The sequence below is a fragment of the Myotis daubentonii genome, chromosome 2, assembly GCF_963259705.1.
Source record: "Myotis daubentonii chromosome 2, mMyoDau2.1, whole genome shotgun sequence".
NCBI classification, from domain to species: domain Eukaryota; kingdom Metazoa; phylum Chordata; class Mammalia; order Chiroptera; family Vespertilionidae; genus Myotis; species Myotis daubentonii.
Genome location: NC_081841.1, coordinates 30,747,289 through 30,771,955, shown reverse-complemented (window position 1 = coordinate 30,771,955; position 24,667 = coordinate 30,747,289). Strand labels below are relative to the sequence as shown.

Below are 24,667 nucleotides of genomic sequence, written 5' to 3'. Positions count from 1 at the left end.
CCTCTGCTCTGTACCGTCCCCCGCTCCCCCAAGTGCAAACCACGGAGCAGAGTGAGGCTACATGCTTGGAGCTGGTTTCCACAACATGAGGTAGAGAAACCTCAGAAAACTAAATTTGCCCAGTGGTGTTGAGCCGATGGCCTTAGGGGACAAGTCAGAAAAACTGTATTCTGGTCCAGATTCTGTCACTGAATGAAATGTAACTGTGGCCAAAAAGCAATTTATCTCTCTGGGCCTCAAGTTCCTCAACCTGACGGGGAGGCCGGGCTCCATGACGGAAAAGGTCCTGTGATATTCTCTACAATGGTAAGATTAACATACCGCGCGCCCCCACCCCCCCGCCAAGTCTCTTGGTCCTCGGGCTTGCCATTTTAGATGGAAAGAGCAAAAATTCTAACACAAGTGATTTAAGAACATCAACATTTATTTAACATGATAAAAAAAGAAATGAGATATGAACATTTGCATTTAAACAATAGTAAGTAGCCTTTAATACATTACATGTGCTCATTGTATAATATATACACAATGAACATAATTACATTTGTACACAAACTAAGTACTGGAGATTTGAAAACCTGCTTATTGCTGTACACATCTATTCCAATGAAGTATAAGCCCAGTACTTCAAAATACCCACATTTTAAATTGTCTTTCAAGAAACAGTAAGCGATAACATTTGTGTTTAAGCTGACAAGAGTGTGGCAGTAACTGCTGACATTGCAATCTGACTGAGAAATAATTATAGCAGGAAACGAGACGTACTTCACTTAGCAATAATAAAATGGCACATTTTAAATATATATATATATATAAAATTTTTACAAATCAAGTGAGAAACAAAGCCTTGCAGTAGCCAAAATGGAAGGAAAACACAAAACAAAACAAGCTTCATTGGAAAGAACTAAAATGATGTACTGAAAAGAAAAAGGAAATATAACTCCACCTAGACTTTAGAAACATCAAAATCTGGAAATCAGCAACTAAGTGAGCTCTGGCTGTGGACCACACAGTAAAAAGCACCTTGACTTATGTGCTCTGAAATCATAGCAGCAAGCTGGTGTCAGAATAATAACCTTGAGATTACGGAGTGCACATATGGGCCATTAAAGCTGTTTTGGAATAAACATTTTCCAGAAGTGATAAAACGATGCTCTGTGGCCGAAAGCATCAGAACTATGAATTTCATAGATTTAAAATATACTGTACAATATCTTCTCACATTGCCGAAGGTCGGGGTCCTTAGGTCTGAACAGCTTCCACGGAAGTCAGTGTAGCTGAAAAACAAAGAGAGGGAAATTTACTTTGACACCTGCAAGTTAATGAATGACCATTTCCTAAAGCAACTAAGGCTGACAATCCATAACAATAGAACTGACAAGCATGGCCTTGAAAATCCAAAAACATAATACAATTAAAGGACATTCTCTCTTCATTTCCAAAAGCTCAATTCACAAAGCAAAGGAGCATAATGCAATTAAAAGAGCAATTCCGAATCCAAAAGATCAGCAAAATGAGCAAAGATTTGCATAACTTCACATGTAATAATGTGGTGAGCTGCCTGCACAGCAGTGCCTGTGTGTAAAACTTTCCTAGGTTCTGCCAGAACTACTAGTTCAGAAAGATGACATGGGCACAATACGAAGATATAAAATAACCACATTTGAGTGTCACTCGTTATTCGTGGTGGCTGCATGCCACAGGACTGGAAACTATCAGGCAATAACTACCTCACATTAGTGTGTGATGCTAGTGGCTCTGGAAATAAAAGTAAAACAAAACAAAATCCAGTAATAACAAATTAAGGAACCTGGAAATGTGCTTGAGTTTTAACTGAACACTTGTTATTACCAGAATGGCCTGTGTACAAAGAGTTGTACCCTGTTTATCGAACCAAAAGGTAAGGAGCAAGGTTTCTAATGTACATTTCTCCACTAAGACGGACAGGGGCCCCGATCACTTCTTCAGACAGGAGGCATCAGAGGAGCATAACGTGTACTATTCCTCTGCCGGATGTGACTCTGTCACTGGTGAGAACTGTCACTTCTCAACATATGTAGTTTAAAGTTTAAATTCTCGAGCGACAGAGGCAAAGGCACAGGTGAGACTCTAACAGATAGATGGTTTGTGACTCCAGAAAGGATGTCAACCCGGCACCGACAGGGCTCCAGATAGACACAATCTCAAACAAAAGTTACCAACAGGACAAGACAGTTCAACACAAACGCTTCTGGCTGAAAGGAAGGGTGCGGATCATAGCTGCTGCCAAACGGTGCGACTGGAGTGAGGGGGCTCTAGAAAAAAAAGCCCACTGAACAGACGTGGTCGGGTTAACTGCCGTACTCAGTTACTCTGAGAATCTAGAAGTCAAGCGATGTGCAACGGTGCTCATGTCTCAAGGTGTTTTTGCTGCTTATAACTATGTAACAGAAACTGGCGGTCACCTTGGGGCACAAAATTACTAGATGTGGTAGATATTTTGAGGGGGAAAAAAAATGCAGGAAAGGGCATAACATGCTCACTCCGTATCTTACGGATCTTCTGACAAGTTAAAAACAGTGTATATCTACACGCACAGAAGTGCAGGTAGCATTTAGCGTTGTTTAAATAATTTAAGGTTTATTCTCAGTTCTGAAACTGTGGTTGAAGGAACATTACTCCAAGGAACGCTTTCTCCTTCTCTCTTTCCCTGCCCATGGCTTTCTGAGTAACTACTTCCCTGTCTTAAAAAAAAAATTTTTTTTTAAATTTAGAAATAATTTCTGATATATCTTAAAGATTTTAATATTCCATCTATTAGGCTATACCATAAACATTTCTTTGTCCTTTAAAATAATTAACAAACTCCCAATGCGGTAGATATGTCAAACTAACTTAGAAACATTACTCAATCGACATGTAATGACTTAAACAGACTTCTGAGACCTGACTATGGAAAAGGAACATTCAATGGGAACACAGCTGCAGAACACTGTGAGGCCTGTTTTGGCGTTGGACGTCCCGGCCAGGTTTTGCTGTTTTTACAGATGAAATAAGAGACAGGGAAAATGCTGGAAGACATTGGAAGACAGCCAGTCACTGGAAGGGCCAAGGGAGGAAACGCGAGTTACTGCCCGGGTTCCAATACTTGCTCTGCCAACTATCCCTAAGCCTGGCCGGGAATTAATCTCCGTTTTTATCCACTAAACCGTCGAATGAATGCAACTGCCGTTGGTCAGAAAGCCTACGGGGAAAGCGCGAAGGGAAACCACGTACTTGCTCCGACACTACACACACATGAAATGCGATCCTTCCGTGAGCTGCGGCTGGGCGGGCGGGCCCGGGGATGCGGAGGACTCCGGAGACGAGGGCAGACTTTTCACTAAAACACCGAGAAAACGCGAGAAGAGAAACATCTTTAAGACACTTGGGGAAGGAAAGCTGATACTGTGAAGAACATGTTTCGAGGAGGAAATAATAGTTGCATTTGGTTTACTTTCTAATCTGCAAACTGAATATTCAGCATGAAATGTCTCTGGAACAGTTTAAGCTTTTTCTTCCTTGCAGACCTTAAATGTACACAGTGTTTTATGTCAACTGTATCTCATAAAAATGAAAAAAAAAATATATATATATATATACTAGAGGCCCGGTGCACGAATTTGTGCATGGGTGGGTCCGGTGGGGAAATTGGGCCAGGCCGGCAGTGGGCGGGGCCCCCGGCAGTTGGCTAGCCTGCCCTGCCCCCTGGTTGAACTCCGGTGGAACTCCCGGTCGAGGGAACAATTTGCATATTACTCTTTTATTATATAAGGATTTTTTTGCTTTGAAGTCAATTTTCAGGTGTCTAGCAGTGAATCACTTTTTAAAAGCCTTTCTAGTTCCATGCGGGTATACACTACAGTTTAAACGTTGTGGTTTTAATACAGCTATAACACCACTTTGACCCAGGCCTGCCACAATAGTAACTAAAAGTGTCACTGACAATGAAAAAATAAGTGAGAATTTCTGTGTACAGCACCTTGTAAGTGATAGTGAGACAAAGGAAGAGAGAGCGGTTACTATTGGTTACAAAGGATCATGATGAGATAAATTTGCATGTCATATGCATATCAGATGCAAAAAATGCTCTACCTAAGGACAATCCTGAATAACTGAATTTCATTGTACCTATCCTTCTGCAAAGTGATTAGGGGAGTGGTGGGGGAGAGGGAGGATTACTATGAATAGTTTTTTGAGCTAGAAATATACATTAATGTTATGATCCCTGCCCCCCCAAAAGTCCTAAATAAAGAAAAAAAGATATGTGAAGAGTCTAAACACGTGAAAGAATAGCACAGAAATCTTTCATTTTTAGCTATGGATCACAGTCTTCTACCATCAAAGAAAACCCCAGATATGGATTAGGCTAGAGTAAACAGATCCATTCTACCAATGTAGACATTCAGTCGTCCAGTTTCTAAAGTGGTAGGTTTGTGAACACTGAGAATCTACTCTCAGAGACTCAGCCAGGTAAATTTTCCAAGTACTGAAGAATCTTCTTATTAGAAAAGAATTTATGGTATGTGTTAGGAATAAAAGCAAAACCCAAACCAAAAATGAACTGATCCCAAGCCAGAATAGTAGCCTCTGAGTGTACCTAGCTGGTTAGGCGGGGTCACCCTTTTCTCCTTTTCAGTGGCAACCCTCCTAAAGGTGCTTGTGGAAGGCAAAGGTGGATTCATCTGTAGTCAAGGTGCTTAACTGGCTAAAACCTTTACATGGGAAATAGGCTCAGAGGTCCAGAGGAAGCGTCAGTGAGAAAATTATGAAATGCGTAATATCTACCTGCCATTGTTTGGCTTCCTTTAGAAGCCTCAGGAGTTAGTTCATAAGAAACATCACTTTCTTCCTGCTCAGGAATATTGTCCTCGGTATTTTCTTCAGGATGGCCTTCTGATTTATGATTTGTGATCTGTGTCTCATCTTGAGGGCTAATGAAAATAGATGTTTTAAAATTTATTATAGAATGCAATTAAGTTTTCTCCTAATTTATTCAAAAAACATTTTAAAATTGATTTTTTAGAGAGAAAGGAAAGGAGAGGGAGAGAAAGAAACAGCAATGAGATAGAATCATTGATTGGCTACCTCCTGCACGCCCCCTACTGGGGATCAAGCCCACACAAGGGCATGTGAACTGACTGGGAATCAAACTGGTGACCTCTTGGTGTATGGGTTGATGCTCAACCACTGAGCAAACCAGCCAGGCTGAACTCATAGATTTTTAAAAACTGAGTTTATTGGGGTGATATTGGTTAACAAAACTATACAGGTTTCAAGTGCACAACTCAACGAAATATCTGCACCCTGCGCCATGTGCCCATTGCCCAAAGTCAAGTCTCTTTCCATCCCTACTTATCCCCTTTGCCCTCTTCCACCTCCCCTCACCTCCCTGTCCTCTGGCTGTCCCCATACTGTTGTCTATGTGTACTGTATGTATGTATGTATGTGTACACACACACACACACACACACACACACACACACACTCTAGAGGCCCGGTGCACGAAATTTGTGCACTCGGGGTGGTGGTTGGGGGAAGGTCCCTCAGCCTGGCTACGCTTGCCAGCCATAAGCCCAGCTTCTGGCTGAGTGGCACTCCCCCTGTGGGAGCACACTGACCACTAGGGAGCAGCTCCTGCGTTGAGCATCTGCCACCTGCTGGTCAGTGCGCATCATAGTGATCGGTCATTCCGCTGTTCAGTCGATTTGCATATTAGCCTTTTATTATATAAGATATGTGTGTGTGTATATATATATATATATATATATATATATATATATATATATATATATTATACTGGATGTGTTTCAATCTATGCCTATTAACAAAAATTCAGCAGAGATATTTTTCTTATCAGCTTTTGCCAAATATTTTGTTCAGTGACTTCAATGAATAGCAGAATTGAATTTGAAATATAAAGGCATTGCTAATAACATTAATTCATAGCATTTCTCTTTTCTAACACGGGTAATTTTTTAAATGGAGGATGAGACTGAGGATATGCACTTAAAGATGCTAGTTAATAAACACAGCTAAAAATAAACAGCAAAGCACTATAATTTTTGAAACACTTACCAGACAGCTTAGACTTCTTTTGACCAATGACTATCATTACAAAGGCAATGGTGAGGTGCTTACTTTGCTATAGCTTATGTGCCTTTTGGCATTTAAAGAAAAGGCATCGAGGCGCTCTGCCTCCAGAGAGCATACCTGTGCCATTTTGTGCCCCCTTTCCTTCTCCCACAGACACGTATTCCCTAATCTCTAAGGGACCTCACGAGACTTGCAACCAGGGGAGCGGCAACTCATCCCGGGCTAACACCCTGAACCTGTCTCCCAGGCTCCTCTTTCTCTGTCTTCCCAGTGAGCCAAAGCAGCCCAGCCTGGCTCTCCTGTGGCTTCTCCTAAGCCCTTCCTAGTCTCACTGCTTGCTCTTCTAAAAAAAAAAAAGGTATTAAGTTCTAAGTGCTAAACATGTATTTTCTTTTTTAATCCTTACAAAACACTTGTGAAATAAATACCATTATTACCCCCATTCTTCTAAGTGAGGAAACTGCACCTTAAGCAGGTATGTAGCTTGCTGGGACTGGAATCCAAGACTTTTTGACTCTGAAGTTTACCATTTTTTAAGCAGTTATCCAAATCTGTGAATGATTTGTTTGTTTCCCTTAATTAGTACCTGTATGAAACATCCTCTGGCATTTCTTCTTTGTTTCTTTCTTTATCCATCATTTCCTCAGAGTTTACTCCATTTGGCTCAGGCTTGAGAAGTGTTTCGTAAAAAACATTTTCTGTTTTTTTAAACTACAGAAGAAGAAGAAAGACTTTCTTTTTCAAGGCATTCATACCACATCTAATATTGATTAGTAAATCTAAAATAATTACTAAATAAAAGTTTAAAAAAATCATATGCTGTCAAATACTTACTGAAATATAAATGTAGACACAAGTATCTTAAAAATATTAACATTAAAAAATTTTTTAATGAGTTTATTTGCACCAAACTGACATGCCAGGAAGCAGGATCTAAAATGCCTCCTTAACATTCTTTACTACTAATATAAAAAGTTATTTGCCCAAAGGGACGAAGCACATTGCTTTAGTTAGTTGTTTTGGGATATAAGAGTTCAAATTTAATTGGGCCAGCAGCAATTTAAAGTTTTAAATTAATGAAATTATATAAAACCGATCATTTTACTTAGATCTTTGCCTTTTGTGGCAGAATGAAACATTACTTTCAACCTTATTACCACCTGATCTCATCTTCAAAAAAACCTGCCCCCACCTCTTGGAATACCTGTCCTAACATAAGTTCTGTACCTCTTCACTGAAATCTGTGTTTTGTGGTTCAGCTTCTTTTAGTCGAACACTTTCTGCTGCAGGAGTTTCATGGTTTGGCTTTACATCATTTTCTCTAATGACAGTGTCCGGGTCCTTACTGTTATCATCCTTCCTTCGAGTCTGTCCAAAAGACACAGAGCAGTCTTAGAGTCACACTATGCACCAATTAGATGGCACCTGCTAATTCTAAAAGAAAGCCAGATCTTCACTCAAAAGCTTTCTTTATGAAAATCAAGAGGAACAAGATATATTTAATATATATCAATATACTTATATATGTTATCTACATATTAATTATTTAGGTACTAGAGGCCCGGTGCACAAAAATTTGTGCACTCGGGGGGGGGGGGGGGTCCCTCAGCCCGGCCTGTGCCCTCTCGCAGTCTGGGACCCCTCGGGAGATAACGACCTGCTGGCTTAGGCCTGCTCCCGGGTGGCAGAGGGCAGGCCCAATCCCTAGGTGCAGCCCCTGGTCGGGCTCAGAGCAGGGCTGATTGGGGAGTTGGGGCGCCGCCCCCTGTCACACTCAAGGCAGGGTCGATGGGGAGGTTGTGGAGCAACCCCTTGTCACACACAGAGCAGGGCCCATCAGGGGGGTTGGGGCTCTGTACCCTGTCACGCACAGAGCAGGGCCCATCAGGGGGTTGGGGTGCTGCCCTCTATCACCCACAGAGCAGGGCGGATCAGGGGGTTGGGGCGCCGCCACTCTCACACTCAGGGCAGGGCCGAGGGGGAGGTTATGGCTCTACCCCGTCACACACAGAGCAGGGCCCGTGGGGGGGGGGGAGCTCCCCCCTATCAGGCACAGAGCAGGGTGGATAGGGAGGTTGTGGCCCCGCCCCCTGTCACACATAGAGCCGCAGGGCGATCAGGGGGTTTGGGCGCTGCCCCCTGTCACGCTGATTCCAGTGCCGGGAGGCCTCGCGGCTCCGCTGATCCCGGTGCCAGGAGGCATATTACCCTTTTACTATATAGGGTAGAGGCCTGGTGCACGGGTGGGGCCAGCTGGTTTGCCCTGAAGGGTGTCCTGGATCAGGGTGGGGGTCCCCACTGGGGTGCCTGGCCAGTCTGGGTGAGGGGCTGAGGGCTGTTTTCAGGCTGGGGGTGACTGAACTCCCAAACGCTCCTTTTTTCCTTTTTTTTTTTTTTTTAATTCTGTGCCAGCTTTAGCTTGAGGCTTGGCTCCAGCTCTTAGGCCTCCGGCTGAAAGTAGGTTTCTGGCCTTTGCTTACAATGTTGCCAATCTGCTGGCTGAAGTTGGGCGTATTTGTTACAGAGTTTCTTAAACTGCCAGCTCAGAGGCAGCGGCAGGCGGGGAACGTTGGTTTCCTCCGTCACTGGGGCAAGCAAGCCTCATGTTAGTTTCAAGCTGCCTGGCTGCCGGCCGCCATCTTGGCTGACAGTTAATTTGCATATCTCACTGATTAGCCAATGAAAAGGGTAGCGGTCGTACGCCAATTACCATGTTTCTCTTTTATTAGATAGGATTATATATGGCATACTAACAAAAGGCAGTATTTCACACTTTTTCATCCTCATCTCTCTTATTTTTAACACCACTCATTTTGTAATTTGCAGAATGCAGTTATTACACTGCTAATCGCTGACTCTCCATTAGTGACGCCTGCTCTGGGTTCGATGAAAAGGAGACTTCTAGGAAGACGGGGAAGCACTTTCAGCTATCCATGTCTGCTAACAGGGATAGATCAAACTGAAGCGACTAGGCTCTGATTTATGAATCGGGGTAACACACAAACAAATAATAAGGAACGAAAGGTTGTCAGTTTACAATGCTGAAGCTGAAATGAGATGAATAGCAGAGCTTTAATTTAGATGCTCTCTCCGGCTCCAATTTAGGTCATGTGAAATTAGGCCACAGAGTAATACACATTTTATTGGGAGGGGAATTGGGGACTATCTTGGTAGCCTGCATGGCATTTCACATTTGCTGAAAGCACTTATATTAGTATCTCTGTGAGGGAGAGGGGACAGGTCGAATCATTACCTGATTTACAGCAAAGGAGATTAAGTCCATGGCTGGTGCAAAGGGCCCCAACAAGCTACTTAGCTTTGGTTTTTGAACACAGGGAATTTCCATTATACCAAGCTGTCTTAGCTTATCATTATACCAGTTAAAGAATGTAAAATAACTATCCATATGGCAGACATGTGAAAACCCATAAAACATGTAACTATGATTCTAAGATTCAAGTGATATTAGTTTTTCACACAATGATTAAAAGCAACTGCTATACCTGGGTAAGCCTGAATGGATTATCCCTTAAGTTTGAAGGACTCTGTAAGGGTGACTGGTCTAAAGCACCAATAACATGTAATGCTTTTTTCTTTTCCCTTAAGCATGCTTGTTGATGCCTCCTTATTCTTTCCATTTGTTCTTCCACAGTCATCCTAGGTCGAGTACTTTCAGCCAAACACAGCTGCTCCACTGCACTCCTTGGTCTTTCCTTTAAATTAAAGGATAAACATATGAACACATAACTACAGTGACTTCTGAAAAGTATGTTGAAATAAAATAGGTTCTGAAATGCATTTCTTTTGTCTTCAAAATAAAAAATGGAGGTTTTGAATGTCACTTATATAACAACAGAAAGGCAAATTATTTTAACCTCAATAGGTAATTGGTGATGCATAGTCTATGATGGAAAGAGAGGAGAAAGAGAAAAGAAAATAGTAACAGTATCTCTCTCTCTCTCTCTCCCTCCCCCCACCCCCAAATACAAACGGGTATGGCAGCTCTGGAATGATTCTACCCCATGCAACAGGAAATTATATAAAACTTGAACAGGAGAAAATAGGGGGCACAGTTTCTAAATAGCAGTGACTTATTTTAATGAAACTGTAACGTGAAAGACTAGTAGAGAAAACATCCTTAGTTTATGATCAAGAATAAAACTATGGAATTATTTATTTTCTATAAATCAGATGGTTATATTTGAAAGCATTACACATATATGACTAATTTTTATGGTTTACTAAAGAGTTTAAAAATATTAGTCCCATTAAACAACCAATTCTTACTTTTCACTTTCTTACTAAGGATGTAAAAAGATATTGGTACAAGATTCAAAATACATACTTCAATAATTAATCATAAGCAAATTTTAGCTTATTTTATGATAGAACTTTTAAAGATTAAACATATTCTAGAAGCTATGGAATTCATAGGTTCCTTTGGATCTTCTGGTCAGAATTGGTGGAAACCGATGAAGACATTGGAGGAGATTTTGGGAGAACCCAAGACAGAGGTAAGTATTCCTGTGACCAAGCACTACAGCAGGCCAATGGCTAAGATTCCTTCCTCTCCACTCCAATCTGGACAATGTTTGCAGGCAGGAGCTGTAACTCTAGAACTATCCCCTACTGTACAGAATAAATATCTTAAAGTTGAAACTAAAAGGAAAATGAAAAGGACTAGCGGGCAGAAATAAGTGATTCTCATGTATTTGAAAATAAAACATATTTGCTTTAAAAAACAATTAATTCTAGATACTGATTGGGAAGTTGGCTACTTTAGTGCACCTTTCATTTTCAGTAATCACAAATGTGTATTCCTCCTGGTTTTTCTATGTTTACATAAAAATGTTATCACACCGCAACTTACTTTATCAAGTGATTGTACAAGTCTACTTTATTCTTTTTAAATGTTGGATATTATCAATTTTTAGGTCTTTTCTCCAATATGATAATTGGGAAAGAGTAACTCATTGGGGCAGCTCAGTTAGGATTTTAAAAAATTATTACTGAGGCTGAGCAATTTTCATTTATTTGTGAACTATTATTTCATATTTTCTACAAAAACCCTTAAAAAGAAATAATTTATATTTATTCCTCATCTATTATGGAACTTGTCTGTTATACTGCAGGTATTTATAAGCAGGTATTGCTTATAAAGATCTCCCTTGTACCAACATTATAGAACTATAGTTTTCTATACTTTCCCCCCTAGTATTCAGTTATGCAGAATCTTTTCTTCTAGTATCTAAGAGAGTTATAAAAAAAAGAACAATATAAATCCATTAATGTCTTCTGCTTGATCTCAACATCCTTTTTCTATTTACTTTAGCATCACAATTTCCATAGAAAACACCCTCCAATCTGCAAAAAAATGCCTAACTCTATGAATAAGCAATAGTATTATACAATCATGATCAGTCATGTAAATATTGACACATAGCTATTCATTATTGTTATTCTACATTAATTATTTCTATGTGGGTCTTTATAATTTTGTATTAATTGAAAATATAGTTCTTATATATAGATTTGTCAGATTTTTTGGCATATACTTGGTAGCTATACTTTAATATCTTTCAAAGATAACCATAGACCTTTTCCTTTGTCGTACCATTCAATCTTTTCTTATAGCTTAAAATGATCTCATACAAAGTAAGTAGAGACTTTGCAAAGATGCAAAGTAGAAGTTCTTTTGCAGCTCAAATTTCTAAGACTACTTGGTGAAAGGGAGGTATATACCCTGAGAATCTTCCAAGATCAGACGGTTTGAATTAAATGATCTCAGATGAAAGTGTGAAACACAGGATTTATTTCCCAATTCACGTTTCTCAGAGTAGCCAGAGGACTGGCAAACTCCAAACCCACCCCAGTTGAAAAGCCCTGCACACTCAGGCTAGCTTGGAAACCCATTAACTTGGGTGACCACAGGACACATCTATCCCTCTCCTCAAGGAAATTCTTAGAAGTGTCAGACTCCTTCTAGAAATTAATTTCTAGCCAAATACCGTTCTTGAATCCACCATCTTCTTAGTTTTCCTTAAGGTTACATATGAGGCTATTGTCGAAGATTCGGGTGTTGGTGACTTTGTTCTCGGAGACACCACTCCAACAGGAAAGTGGGAACCTAAAAATTAAAATAGGAGACATCTCTCACATAACATGGCTTTTTAAAATATACCCGATTTCTGAGGCTTTTAAAATCACAAGACAAATTTATTGTTTAGAAAGAGCCAGGGAAAATGTACTAGCCTTCCATTACCTTTTCTGCCTCATAAGCTAGCCAATGATATTACCAGACAAATTTAGGGTTAGATTTAGAAATAAAGTTCTACAAATTAAAAGATGATATTAAAAAGTAATGCCCCTGTCCTATCTGGTTTGGCTCAGTGGATAGAGCATCGGCCTGCGGACTGAGGGGTCCCGGGTTCGATTCCGGTCAAGGGCACATACCAAGGTTGCAGGCTCAATCCCCAGTAGGGGGTGTGCAGGAGGCAGCCAATCAATGATTCTCTCTCATCATTGATGTTTCTCTCTCCCCCCCCCCCTTTCCTCTCTGAAATCAATAATTTTATATATATATATTGGCTGGGTAGCTCAGTTGGTTAGAGTGTCATCCTGATACACCAAGGTTGTGGGTTCGATCCCTGGTGAGGGCCCATACAAGAATAAACCAATGAGTGCATAAATAAGTGGAACAACAAATTAAAGGCACGTGCTCTCTCTCTCCCTCACATCAATCAATAAAAAAAATTTATAAACTTCAGTATCCCTAATGGATCATATATCCTTATGGGTTATTTGCTTCCTCAAGTCCACAGAGCTCAGCAGCAGCATGGCCGGAGTCTGCGTTAGCCCTCTGCTGCTACTCAGCTTCTTCATGAATCATTCACATTTTCAGTGCCTTAATCTAATCCTCTCACCACAGATGACAAAAAGTGGCCAGGAAAGTTTAAGTGATTTATCTAAATGTCCTTAATTTCCAGTTGGTCTCTTTCAATTATGCTGTACTGTCTCAATAAAGAATCCACTAACAAAGTTAACTGAGGTAACCACGGTCACTCTCTCTTTTACAATTAGAAAACAAAAACTCACATCAGCCCTAACCGGTTTGGCTCAGTGGATGGAGCATGGGCCTGCGGACTCAAGGGTCCCAGGTTCGATTCCAGTCAAGAGTATGTACCTTGGTTGCAGGCATATACCCAGTAGGGAGTGTGCAGGAGGCAGCTGATCAATGTTTCTCTCTCATTGATGTTTCTAACTCTCTAACCCTCTCCCTTCCTCTCAGTAAAAAATCAATAAAATATATTTTAAAAAAAACAAAAACTCACATCAACCAGAAAAAAGAAGTGTCTTACTCCCCACCACCCACAGAGACAAATGGTGGATCAGTCATTCAGGGCCCCTTTAGGTTTTAAACCAAACAATCTGCAACTCAATTATTTGTTATTGTTGTGTTTTGATTTTAGAGAGGAAGAAGGGAGGGGTGGGGGGAGAGAGGGAGAGAGAGATAGAGAGAGACATTGATATGAGAGAGATACACCAATCGGTTGCCTCCTGTAGATGCCTGACTGGGAACTGACCCACAACCTGGGCATGTGACCTAACTGGGCATCAAATCCTTAACCTTGTGGTGCATGGGACAATGCTCAACCGAGACAAATTGGCCAGGGCTTAATTAAGTTTTAATATTATTTATGAACTCTGTATGTTTATTATAGAGTTGTATTTTTGAGAATGTGAACAGAATAATTTTTAATAGTATACTAGCAAATAGTTTTGCAATTCAAACAGAGAAAAGACCTCTATTAATGCCAGTCAGTAGCCCATTTACAAAAGCCCTACTTTAAGTCATGTGCTAAAAATGCACCACAATTGGTCCGTGTACTTTGGACACTTTATTTAGATGAGAACTTATGATTTTAAGTTAAACACCCAAAATTTTAAAAGAGGCAGAACGCTGAGGAAGAATTTAAACCATATTTGAGAACATATTTCAGACATTATATTTTATATTTTTAATGGGTAAATGCACACACGGGTGGAATGAATAATCATCTACTTCTTTACTTATAGTCATCACCCAGTTTGAGAAATAGCATCATTACCTTTAGTAGCCCTTTCTCAACCTTCCTTAAAAGTCCTTGTCAGGGATAGTAACCGTTGATACGTGTGTTGCCGGGAGCCGGTCCATCCTTGCTGTTTCAAGGGACCTGGCATATATGGCATACGGTTCTTAATATGTTTGCTCACCTTCTTGGCGCTGTGTTTTAACCAAAGTCACCTCTCCGAGAAAGGTTGAATCCCCAGGTAGGGATTTTCCCCTGAAGTTAGGGAGGGAATAAAACCCCTCAACTAAGTGCCAGGCGGGTAATTAATCCCTTTAACTACGAACAATCATGCTTAAACTACATAATCTTTTCTCCCTGGAATGGAGATAAGAAACGCCCTAACCTTTGTAATAGAGATTGATAGGATTGAATCAACTGGTATAAATACAGTTGTAACAAGACAGAAAGACTCAGAACTCAGGAGACAGAATTCAGAAGACAGAACCTACACGGAGCCTAGAGACAGAAGAACTTCGCTGGCGAGAGCATGCCAGAGGATCCTGGACCGGGACTGGCCTCGGAGCCTAGAGACAGAGCCTAGCGGGAGAACATGGCAAGGGATCCTGGACTGAACCTGACTGCGGAGATTGGCAGGAGAGCCTGACTAGAACCTGGCTGGAGAACCCGGACTGAACCTGGCTGGAGATCTGAAGCAGAACCTCTCTGGAGATCGAGACCAGAACTTGGCTGGAGATCCGGGCTAGGCTGCTGATCAACTGAACGCTGTCTCCGTGTCATTCCTTCTTCGCCGACTCCGTCCACACCTTTGGGGACCCCTGGACCCGCTGGGGTTGGACCCCGGCATCTGGCGCCCGAACAGGGACCCCTAGGTAAGCGCCCTGCACTCGGGACGGATCGGACTCCACCGTAGGAAGATTGTGGATAGTCTTCGCCGACTCCGTCCACACCTTTGGGAACCCCTGGAACAGGATTCCCTTAGGTAAGCCCCCCCATTGAGAACCCCACACTCGGGACGGATAGGACTCCACCGTAGGAAGAGGGTGGATAGTCTTCGCCGAATCCGTCCACACCTTTGGGAACCCCTGGAACAGGATTCCCTTAGGTAAGCCCCCCCCCCATTGAGAACCCCACACTCGGGACGGATAGGACTCCACCAGGGTGCTACAGACCCCCCTATAGAGGATAAGTAGGGTAAGAAGGTGGATAGTACAGAACTTAGATTGAGAAGATGTGCCATACTGAGTCCAAAGAAAGAAGACTCTGTATTGATTCTTAGATTGAGAAGATGTGCCATACTGAGTCCAAAGAAAGAAGACTCTGTATTGATCTTTAGATTAAGAAGATGTGCCATACTGAGTCTAAAGAAAAAAGACTCCGTATTGATCTTTTAACATATATGCTTGTTAGCAGAGGAATTAAGGTTACTCCCAGTCAGACAGAACATTTTATACAAGAAATACGTCCATGCTTTTCTGAGGAAGGAAAGGTGCCGGAAAGGTAAATGTAGAGGCATGGGAGAAGGTAGGCCCAAGGAGCCTTATCCTTAACCCCACTGCAGCCTTTCCACCCCGGGAAAGTGCAGGATTGGCAAGCTCTCCCTGGGGTGATAGATCAGGACTCAGGTAATAGCGGAAAGTGCCAATCCTACTCTTAAAATGGATACAAGAGAGCATTTGAGGTTTTTCTTTTTAATGCCTGCTTTCAAAAAATAAAAAAGGGGGAATTTGCCGGGAGCCGGTCCATCCTTGCTGTTTCAAGGGACCTGGCATATATGGCATACGGTTCTTAATATGTTTGCTCACCTTCTTGGCGCTGTGTTTTAACCAAAGTCACCTCTCCGAGAAAGGTTGAATCCCCAGGTAGGGATTTTCCCCTGAAGTTAGGGAGGGAATAAAACCCCTCAACTAAGTGCCAGGCGGGTAATTAATCCCTTTAACTACGAACAATCATGCTTAAACTACATAATCTTTTCTCCCTGGAATGGAGATAAGAAACGCCCTAACCTTTGTAATAGAGATTGATAGGATTGAATCAACTGGTATAAATACAGTTGTAACAAGACAGAAAGACTCAGAACTCAGGAGACAGAATTCAGAAGACAGAACCTACACGGAGCCTAGAGACAGAAGAACTTCGCTGGCGAGAGCATGCCAGAGGATCCTGGACCGGGACTGGCCTCGGAGCCTAGAGACAGAGCCTAGCGGGAGAACATGGCAAGGGATCCTGGACTGAACCTGACTACAGAGATTGGCAGGAGAGCCTGACTAGAACCTGGCTGGAGAACCCGGACTGAACCTGGCTGGAGATCTGAAGCAGAACCTCTCTGGAGATCGAGACCAGAACTTGGCTGGAGATCCGGGCTAGGCTGCTGATCAACTGAACGCTGTCTCCGTGTCATTCCTTCTTCGCCGACTCCGTCCACACCTTTGGGGACCCCTGGACCCGCTGGGGTTGGACCCCGGCAGTGTGTATCTTCCCCCTGCTTTTCCTTATAGTTCTGTAATACCTGAATTCCTAAAAATATACTATTTTAGTTTTATATACTTTTAACTTGATTTGTTGCAGTTACTGATATATTAAGATTTCTAACAACTTACATTTTGCTTTGCATTTTCCCAATATTTCTCTATTTCCTTTCCACTCTTTCTTCTTTCGGATTAGTGTTCCGTTTGCCTCCCTACTAGTTTGGGAGATATGCAGTCCATTTCTTTTCTTTATCTTATTCCCTAGCATGCATATTTAGCTTGTTCAAGTCTAAGGTAGTCAGAATCATTACTATGCTCTGCAATACTAGGACCTTAGAACATGTTAATACCTGTGATGTTAATACCTGTGAGCCTCCTCTCTTGCTTATGTGCAACTGTCGTCAAATATTTTAGTTCTATGCTTCTTAGATCTCCCATATCTGACTACTTTCCTTCTACCTGAAGTATTATAGGGCTCCCGTAACTGAGGGCCAGTATGTGGCAAACTCTCCCAGGTTTGTCTTCACCACCCCTCTCAAGTTCCACTGAGGTGAAATGTATATGGACGTGCACGGATCTTAAGTGTACAATGGATGAGGTTTGACAAATGTATGCCTTTAATAATCTCAATTAAGATAAAGACCATCCCTACCGCCCCACAAAGTTTCCTTCTAGTCAACCCTACCCTTCTGCCAAAGGCAACGACTTTTCTGCTATCACCAATGGACTGGTTTTACCTGGTCTTAAAGGTAATACAAAGGCAATCATATACCATGTCTCCTTTGAGTTGGGCTTTTCATTCAACATAATTTTTCCCATGTTTATACATGTTGTTGACATTCAGACATGTAAATCTATTCATTTCCTTAAACCAGTTAACTACCACACGCCCAAAACGGAAACCATCCCCACATGCCACGATATTTTGAATTTAATTAAAAAAATCAATTTGTAATGAATATTATAAAAGTAAATATATTACTCACAATTAGGGTGTTCTTGAATATTTTCAGCTAAAAATTCTCATGAAAAATGATTTTAAAGTTGGTCAGGGCTGCCACTTAGGGAAAACATTTTTTTTTTTTTAAGAGGCTTGTGGGAAAGATCCGTCGCTTGCGTCTACAGACGCTTATGGCATCCAATGGGTTAAATTGTTGAGGAGTATTCCATTGTATGAACTCTTGTTTACTGACATATGGGTTGCTTCCAGTTTTTTTTTTTTTTCTATTATGAACTAAAGCTACTATAAAAATCCTTGTATGTCTTTTTGAGAAATTATGTTGTCATTTTTCTTAGGTAAAGATACAGGAGTTGAATTACTCCCTAAGCTAACTGAATGTTTACCTTTGTAAGAACTGCCAAATTGCTGTTCTACCCTATACCACCATCGGGAACGCATGAGTCCCAATTATTCCACATCCTAACCAACACTTGGTAATTTTTTTAAGTTTAGCCATTCTAGAAGGTGTAAATTGTAATTTTAGTTTGCATTAAAACAAAATTTCTTTCTTTTTTTTAAAAATATATTTTATTGATTTTTTACAGGGAGGAAGGGAGAGAGATAGAGAGTTAGAAACATCGATGAGAGAGAAACATCGATCAGCTGCCTCCTGCACATCCTCTACTGGGTATGTGCCCGCAACCCAGGTACATGCCCTTGACCGGAATCAAACCTGGGACCCTTCAGTCCGCAGGCCGACGCTCTATCCACTGAGCCAAACCGGTTTCGGCAAACAAAATTTCTTTTATGGTTAATCAGTTCTAAACTTTTTTATATGCTTAAGGGCCATTTTGTATACCTTATCTGTTAAGTGTCCAAGTCTTTTGCCTACTTTTTATTGGGTTGTCTGTGTTTATTACTGATTCACAAGAGTTAAAAAAAATATTCTGAATACAAGGCCTTTGTCAGGTATATGTACTGCTAATATTTTCTCCCATTCTGATGGGCAGAAGTTTTTAATTTTGATGAAAAATAACCAGTTTTAAATGAGAATAAGTTACAAATATTCTTCTAAGTGATTCAGAATTCACATAACACATTCTCCTACATAACCACAATATCACAGTATTACTTACTATTAGATAATATCTAGACCATATTTAAATTTCCACAATTGTCCCAAGAATATCTTTAGAGACTTTTCCTTCAAACCATAATCCCATCAAGGTTCAAACATTGCATTATATCCGGCATTTTCAACATTTTTAATCCTGACTAGCCCCCTCCCGTTACCCTTTTTCTTTACAACATTGAAGAATGACCAGCATTAAAAAAATAATGGTATTATTTTATGAAATTTATTCATTTTATAGAAATTTTATGAAAATTTGTTTCAGCCCTTAATCCTTTATGTATAATTTTAAAATAGAAAACCAAAAATAAAAAATAACAGGAAAAGAAAAGCCTTTTAAAAGTGTGCCATAAACTTATTTTCCAGTAAACCTAACCTGAACTGATTTATCCTACTTAGAATGAACATTCCAGAAATATCGATGTGTTTAAAAGGGGGTGCTGCCTCATGCCATTGATATTTTTAGCTGAGGTGACATCATATATGGTTTATGGGTCATGTCATCTTTTTAATATATGAAACTTCTGTATTCAAAAACTTGTCAGATTCCAAAGTTTTCAGATAAGGGATTGTGGACTTGTTTATGTACTAGGTCAACATGAAAACGGAATTTATTGCTAAAATGTCTGAAAATACAGGAGATAAAACATATCCCCAAGTGCTGACCTTTAACTGAAGCTTCCATTTCTGAAACAGGTTCTGATTTTTCTTCTCCATTAGATTCATCAACTTCTGCCACTGTTGTTAACTCTGGTTCACTCTTGTAGAGTCTATAATCTGGACCCTTGAAAGGAAGATATGCAATTAAACAAAAAATTGGTGAAAGTTTCTTGTAAAATGTTTACCAATAAAGGCTCAAATCAAACTCTAAAAATTAAAAGCCTCAGTTACCTATACTGGGTATAACACAACTAATTAATATATGCTACAACTAAGGTAGAAGAAAAAGAATTTGAAGTATTTTTAACAGGTAAATGTTTTGGTTTTAAAAATTAAGAATATTTCTCTTGGGAATAAAGTCATTTTTAGAACATTCTTATCATAATATAACTGAGGCCTGAAAATAATTATATCATATTAACTCAATTTAGTTCTATTGCTTTTTTCCTTATTCACTTCTCCTTGTTTGTTGCATTTTACATTTATTTGTTTAACCCCAAATCTCCGTTTCCAGTTTCCATGGGTGATGTCTCTGCTTGGCAATGTCCACATCCTTAACAGTTTTTCTAGACTGAACTGCCCGCGTCCCAACCCTTTTATCATTCCTAGTAATCCTTTTCTTTCTTGCTTCTTTCTGACCTAAAGATTCCATTGGTCTCTGACATCCCGACATGATATGTTTAAAATAGGACTCATTTGACAAATGCAAAGTAACCATTTTAGAAAAATATTTATGAAAAAGATGAAATTATGAAAGATGATTAAAGTTGTGAAAATATTAAAAAGTGAGAATGACATAACCAAAACAGAAAAAAAAAAAAAAACAACCCAAAAGGATAACATTATAAACAAAAAGAGCACTGGCTAAAAGTGGTGTTATAATAAAAAAAGTCTGAATGCAAAATAAATTCACTTTCAAAAAATGAGAGGGTGCGTCACATTGATTATCCTGTGGCTCCTGCAGCCACTTACACAGTGAGATCCATTTCTTGTATATCCTTGACCTTGAATCTTCTTGTCTTCAGGCAGATGGACTGGGCCCCTGCTATAACAGAGCAAGGAGCTGCTATCACTGGGCAGAGGGGGGATTATGGGAGGCTGCTCTGTAAAGTCATAGGACCGAGGAAGTGGAGGACGAGGTGGGACTACTTCCTCTTCCTAAAGATTGTAGAACAGTCACCTTATTTAGATAAGCATACTGAGTTAAGTATATCTAAATTCTTTGCAATGGTAAGTTAACTTAAATTAGCTTTAAGATAATTAAAGGGACACTGCCAAGCCAAGAGTCTCATATTGAAAAGTGAAACCCAAAATACTTATGATAGTCAATATAGTTTTAAATATGGTTTATCTTTTTTGGTAACTCACCATCTAAACAGACACATGAAATGATTGCATTTCATTTTAAAAACAGAAGAGAAAAAATTAATTTGAAAATCTTGTTGCCTATGTTTTGGGCCATTTTCAAGGGAAAAAAAAACCCAAACATTTCTTTTCGATTGGCTTTAATATATAATTTAAGACCATAGATGCTTTCAATTCGGTTGACAGTATCTCTTTGTAGTTGCAATTTCTTTATAGTATGCATAATACACAGCCAACTTATCTATTAATCATCCTACAAATGTTATCAAGTATAATAATGATAAAAATTCAAATTACTTTTATTATAAAAAGTATAACAATGTTAAAGTTCTAACATAGAGATGAAAAATAGTGATTAAATTTTTTGCATTAAGGGAAGAAAAATCACATTTGTTAGAAGTACCAAATCACTGAACCAGTGGAATTTCAAGATTAAAACAATAACTAGAATATATTTAAAAAATACTTGTTATGAGTTTAAGAGTAGACAATTCTAATTCATGTTTTAAACATTTAAAATAACTTATAGTTAGACAAACAATTCGAACTTACCTCATTTTTGTACTTAACTGTTGTGAAAGGCTTTGATACTGCCATACCTATTAAAAAAGCATAAAACATAACTTATACTAAACATATCTTTTAAAATCTACAGAAAAAGGAAATGATTTCATTTCATTTATTTTAAATTAAACGTTCAGTTTCTAATCCCTCATTTTTTAATGTTTTCAGAATTTGAAACCAACTACATTAAAAAATATAAATTAAAACAACTTATATAGGGAAATGAGTTTTCTCCAACATTTACCGGTGTAAGTACATTTTGATATAATCTTTTAGGAGGGCAATTTGGCCGTGCCTATCAAAATAGAAAATGTATCATTTCCCACTCCTTGAAATCCAAAAGGACTAGCATAAAAGTTTAGTTATATATACACAATAATGTTCATGATAGCATGGCTTATGACTAAGGAAAACAACAACAACAAATTCTAAAACCTAAAAAAATGTTCATCAACACAGAAATGAATATAGTCTGAAAATTTTTTGTTGTTGATCCTCACCCGAGGTTAATTGTCCCCCCATTGCTTTTTCAGAGAGAGTGGGAGGGAGGGGGTTAGGAGGAGGGAAGAGGGAGAGTATAAGCGGGAGAGGGAGAGAGGAAGGGGGTGGGAGGGGGGGAAGAGACATCGATGTGAGATAGGGGTGGGGAGTGAACATGCCATGCCCTTGACTGGAAATTGAACCCGCAACCCTTTGAAGTGCTGGCTGACGCTCCAACCACTGAGGTACACTGGCCCCGGCCAGGGTGCTTTTTTCTTTAAAGTATGTTTATTTTTTTAGAGAGAAAGGAAGGGAAAGAGAAAGAAATATCGATTGGCTGCCTCCTACATGACCCTTGCTGGGGATAGAGCCTGCAACCCAGACATGTGCCCTGACCAGGAATTGAACAAGCCATCTTTTGGTGCATGGGACTATGCTCAATCAACTGAGCCACACCAGCCAGGGCTACACAATGAATTTGTACAGAGCAATTATTATATTGCAGTTAAGAATAAAAAAAGCAAATGGTTGAAAATCAGTACAGTATGATTCCGTCTTTTGTTGTGGGGGAAAAAACCTCGCACAACCAAAACACTGTTTGCGTGTTTATAATTACAGTGCACATAAAACCATGATTTATTTTTGAGTGGGTGAGGTGGGCAGAACTTTTGCTTTTTTACTTTATAAACTTGTGTACTGACTCAATGTTACCAAGAAGAGTGTTGAAAAACCTATTAAAATAACAAAAGTAACCCAATTTTCTGTGTCATCCCATTTAGATATAATACGATGGTCCATTACTGCAGAACACAACACAAAAAGCAAACTTACCTGTTTCTGTAGCGCCTCTTTGCTGTTTGTGCTTACTCAGGCCTTCCATCACATCCTGAATTCTCCAGAGTTCTTTCTGAATCTGTGCACGCTGAATTCCTGCTGATTCGGTCTATCAGTAAAAATAGGCCGCATACAGAAAAGAAATCATTAAAGTTGTATATTCTGCTATTTATATGTTTTAAAAGGAGAATTTTAGTGGCACTGATAAAAGATAAAGGCAGAGAAACAATATCATTTTTCAGCTGTAAGCGTATTATTCACATCTCCTCAATGAACTTTGTCTTGTGTTATAACTCCAGGATGGAATACTGATCAGAGGGGACTAAAAATGGAAAACAGAAAAACAAAAGAAAAACTGAACAAAATAGAAACCCCCAAAATGCAAATTAAAAAAAAAAAAAAAAGAAAGAAACTTTTGGGGCAGGGGGAAGAAATGGAAAGTATATTAATTTCTGAAGTTCTGAAACATAGAAACATGCCAAATAAACAAACAAACAAACAAACAAACAAATAAAACAAATGAGTTTTTGACTCATGGAGTGAAACGTGTTTGAAGAACTAATTCTCAGTTTTGGAATCTAAACTTATCATTGCCATTTTCATTCTAAGTTACATCCACTGTCTTACTTCTAATAACCCATTTCATGTCCTCAGGCTAAGTACAGTAACTGAAACTAAAATAAGATCATACTGGTTTTCAGTAAGACTGTTATTGGTGGATACTTAAGATAACAATAAATATCATTAGGAATGGAACTTTACTTAAAAAAAATAGGCAATGAAATATAAAACCATCACATTACCTAGAAAAAAATTTTTTTTCATTGCATATTCAGTGTTTTTTTTTTTTTTTTTTTTTAAGTTTTTCTTTCTTCTTTTTTTTGGGGGGGAGGGGAGGTCAGTTTTTGACAACTGTAGATATGAGGATATAATCAATATTTCATTAGTAAGCTAACAAGTCCTCTGAGGGGTAGAAATAAGTGTTCCAAGTCTAGAAACATAAGGACTATGCGCTAACACTGCTTCCAAATGTACTGCATAACCTTAGAGATCCAGCTTTCCAAGCCACAGGCTGAAAGCACCAAAGCAGAGGAAGGAAGGACTGACACATGGACCCAGGATGACGGCAGTCCAGAGATGTGAATACTGCTATGGGACACAGGGAGGGAACAGCAACTACAAATATTTGGTACTATACATGTTCTATATAGAATATGTATTACTTATGCAACAGTTAAAAATTATATATATGTATTTTTTGCCTATCTGAAAGGTACACAGTGAAAATCTCATTTTTAAATTTATTTTGCATTTTCTGGTTACCAGTGACTTTGAATAATATATACACACTTGTTAGCAACTGAATTTTACTTTTTATGAATTAAAACTACTCATGTTCTTTGTTCATTTTGCTAATGTACTGTTTCTCAAAAAAAATAAAAAATCTTTGCAAATCTAAACAGTAACTCTTATTGAAGTCTAGGCGTCAAAGTAGTTCTTTCCAGTATGTCACCTTTTAAGTTTGTCAATGTTGCCGTCATTGTCTAGTTATTTAATAAACACTTATACAATATGATTTATGTGTCTGATGGTATTCTAAGTACTTCAAAAAACATCAACACATTTAATCACTATAAAAAGCCAATAGAAGTAGGTACTATTATTATTTTCATTTTATAGTTGTGGAAACCGAGGTGCAGAGTTGTAATGTAACTGGTCTAAGGTCACATGTGCCATGCTATTAATCATAGAGTATGTCTTCTAGTTTTTTCTTTCTTTCTTTTTTTAAATGTCGTAACTACTTGTGGCCTGTTTACAAAACTGAATTCTTTATTCCAAATGGTGCTATATCTTCCCCTATTCTAACAATGTATCGGTCAAGATAATAGGCTAAATATAATTTGTTAAAAAAAAAGGCATTTAATATAGAATGAATTAGAATAAGTCAGAATAAACTTTATTTTAAAAAAGGTAAAATATCCATTATTTGATAAATTCATATAATTTAACGCCTCAGTGCCAAGTGACATAAAGTTAGCTA

General features: G+C 39.2%; 1 protein-coding gene across 13 annotated transcripts in view; it reads right to left on the bottom strand.

Moving 5' to 3' along the window:
* Positions 1-406: 406 nt before the first annotated feature.
* The window catches only part of PLEKHA5 (pleckstrin homology domain containing A5), a 220,327-nt gene continuing 196,066 nt past the window's right edge, over positions 407-24,667 (bottom strand). For 5 of the 13 annotated variants that reach the window (XM_059682312.1, XM_059682313.1, XM_059682315.1 and 2 more), the window contains 11 exons: positions 22,624-22,735; positions 21,301-21,347; positions 20,356-20,541; positions 19,390-19,507; positions 12,123-12,241; positions 9,618-9,827; positions 7,342-7,482; positions 6,701-6,825; positions 4,807-4,952; positions 3,256-3,361; positions 407-1,277 (listed from right to left, as the gene is read on the bottom strand). In XM_059682312.1, the coding sequence (XP_059538295.1) occupies positions 3,267-3,361; positions 4,807-4,952; positions 6,701-6,825; positions 7,342-7,482; positions 9,618-9,827; positions 12,123-12,241; positions 19,390-19,507; positions 20,356-20,541; positions 21,301-21,347; positions 22,624-22,735 (1,299 nt within the window). In that variant the 3' untranslated portion in view covers positions 407-1,277; positions 3,256-3,266. Of the gene's footprint in view, positions 1,278-3,255; positions 3,362-4,806; positions 4,953-6,700; positions 6,826-7,341; positions 7,483-9,617; positions 9,828-12,122; positions 12,242-19,389; positions 19,508-20,355; positions 20,542-21,300; positions 21,348-22,623; positions 22,736-24,667 lie in introns of those variants that run through there. The other 8 variants (XM_059682317.1, XM_059682321.1, XM_059682322.1 and 5 more) reach the window with 4 other exon arrangements.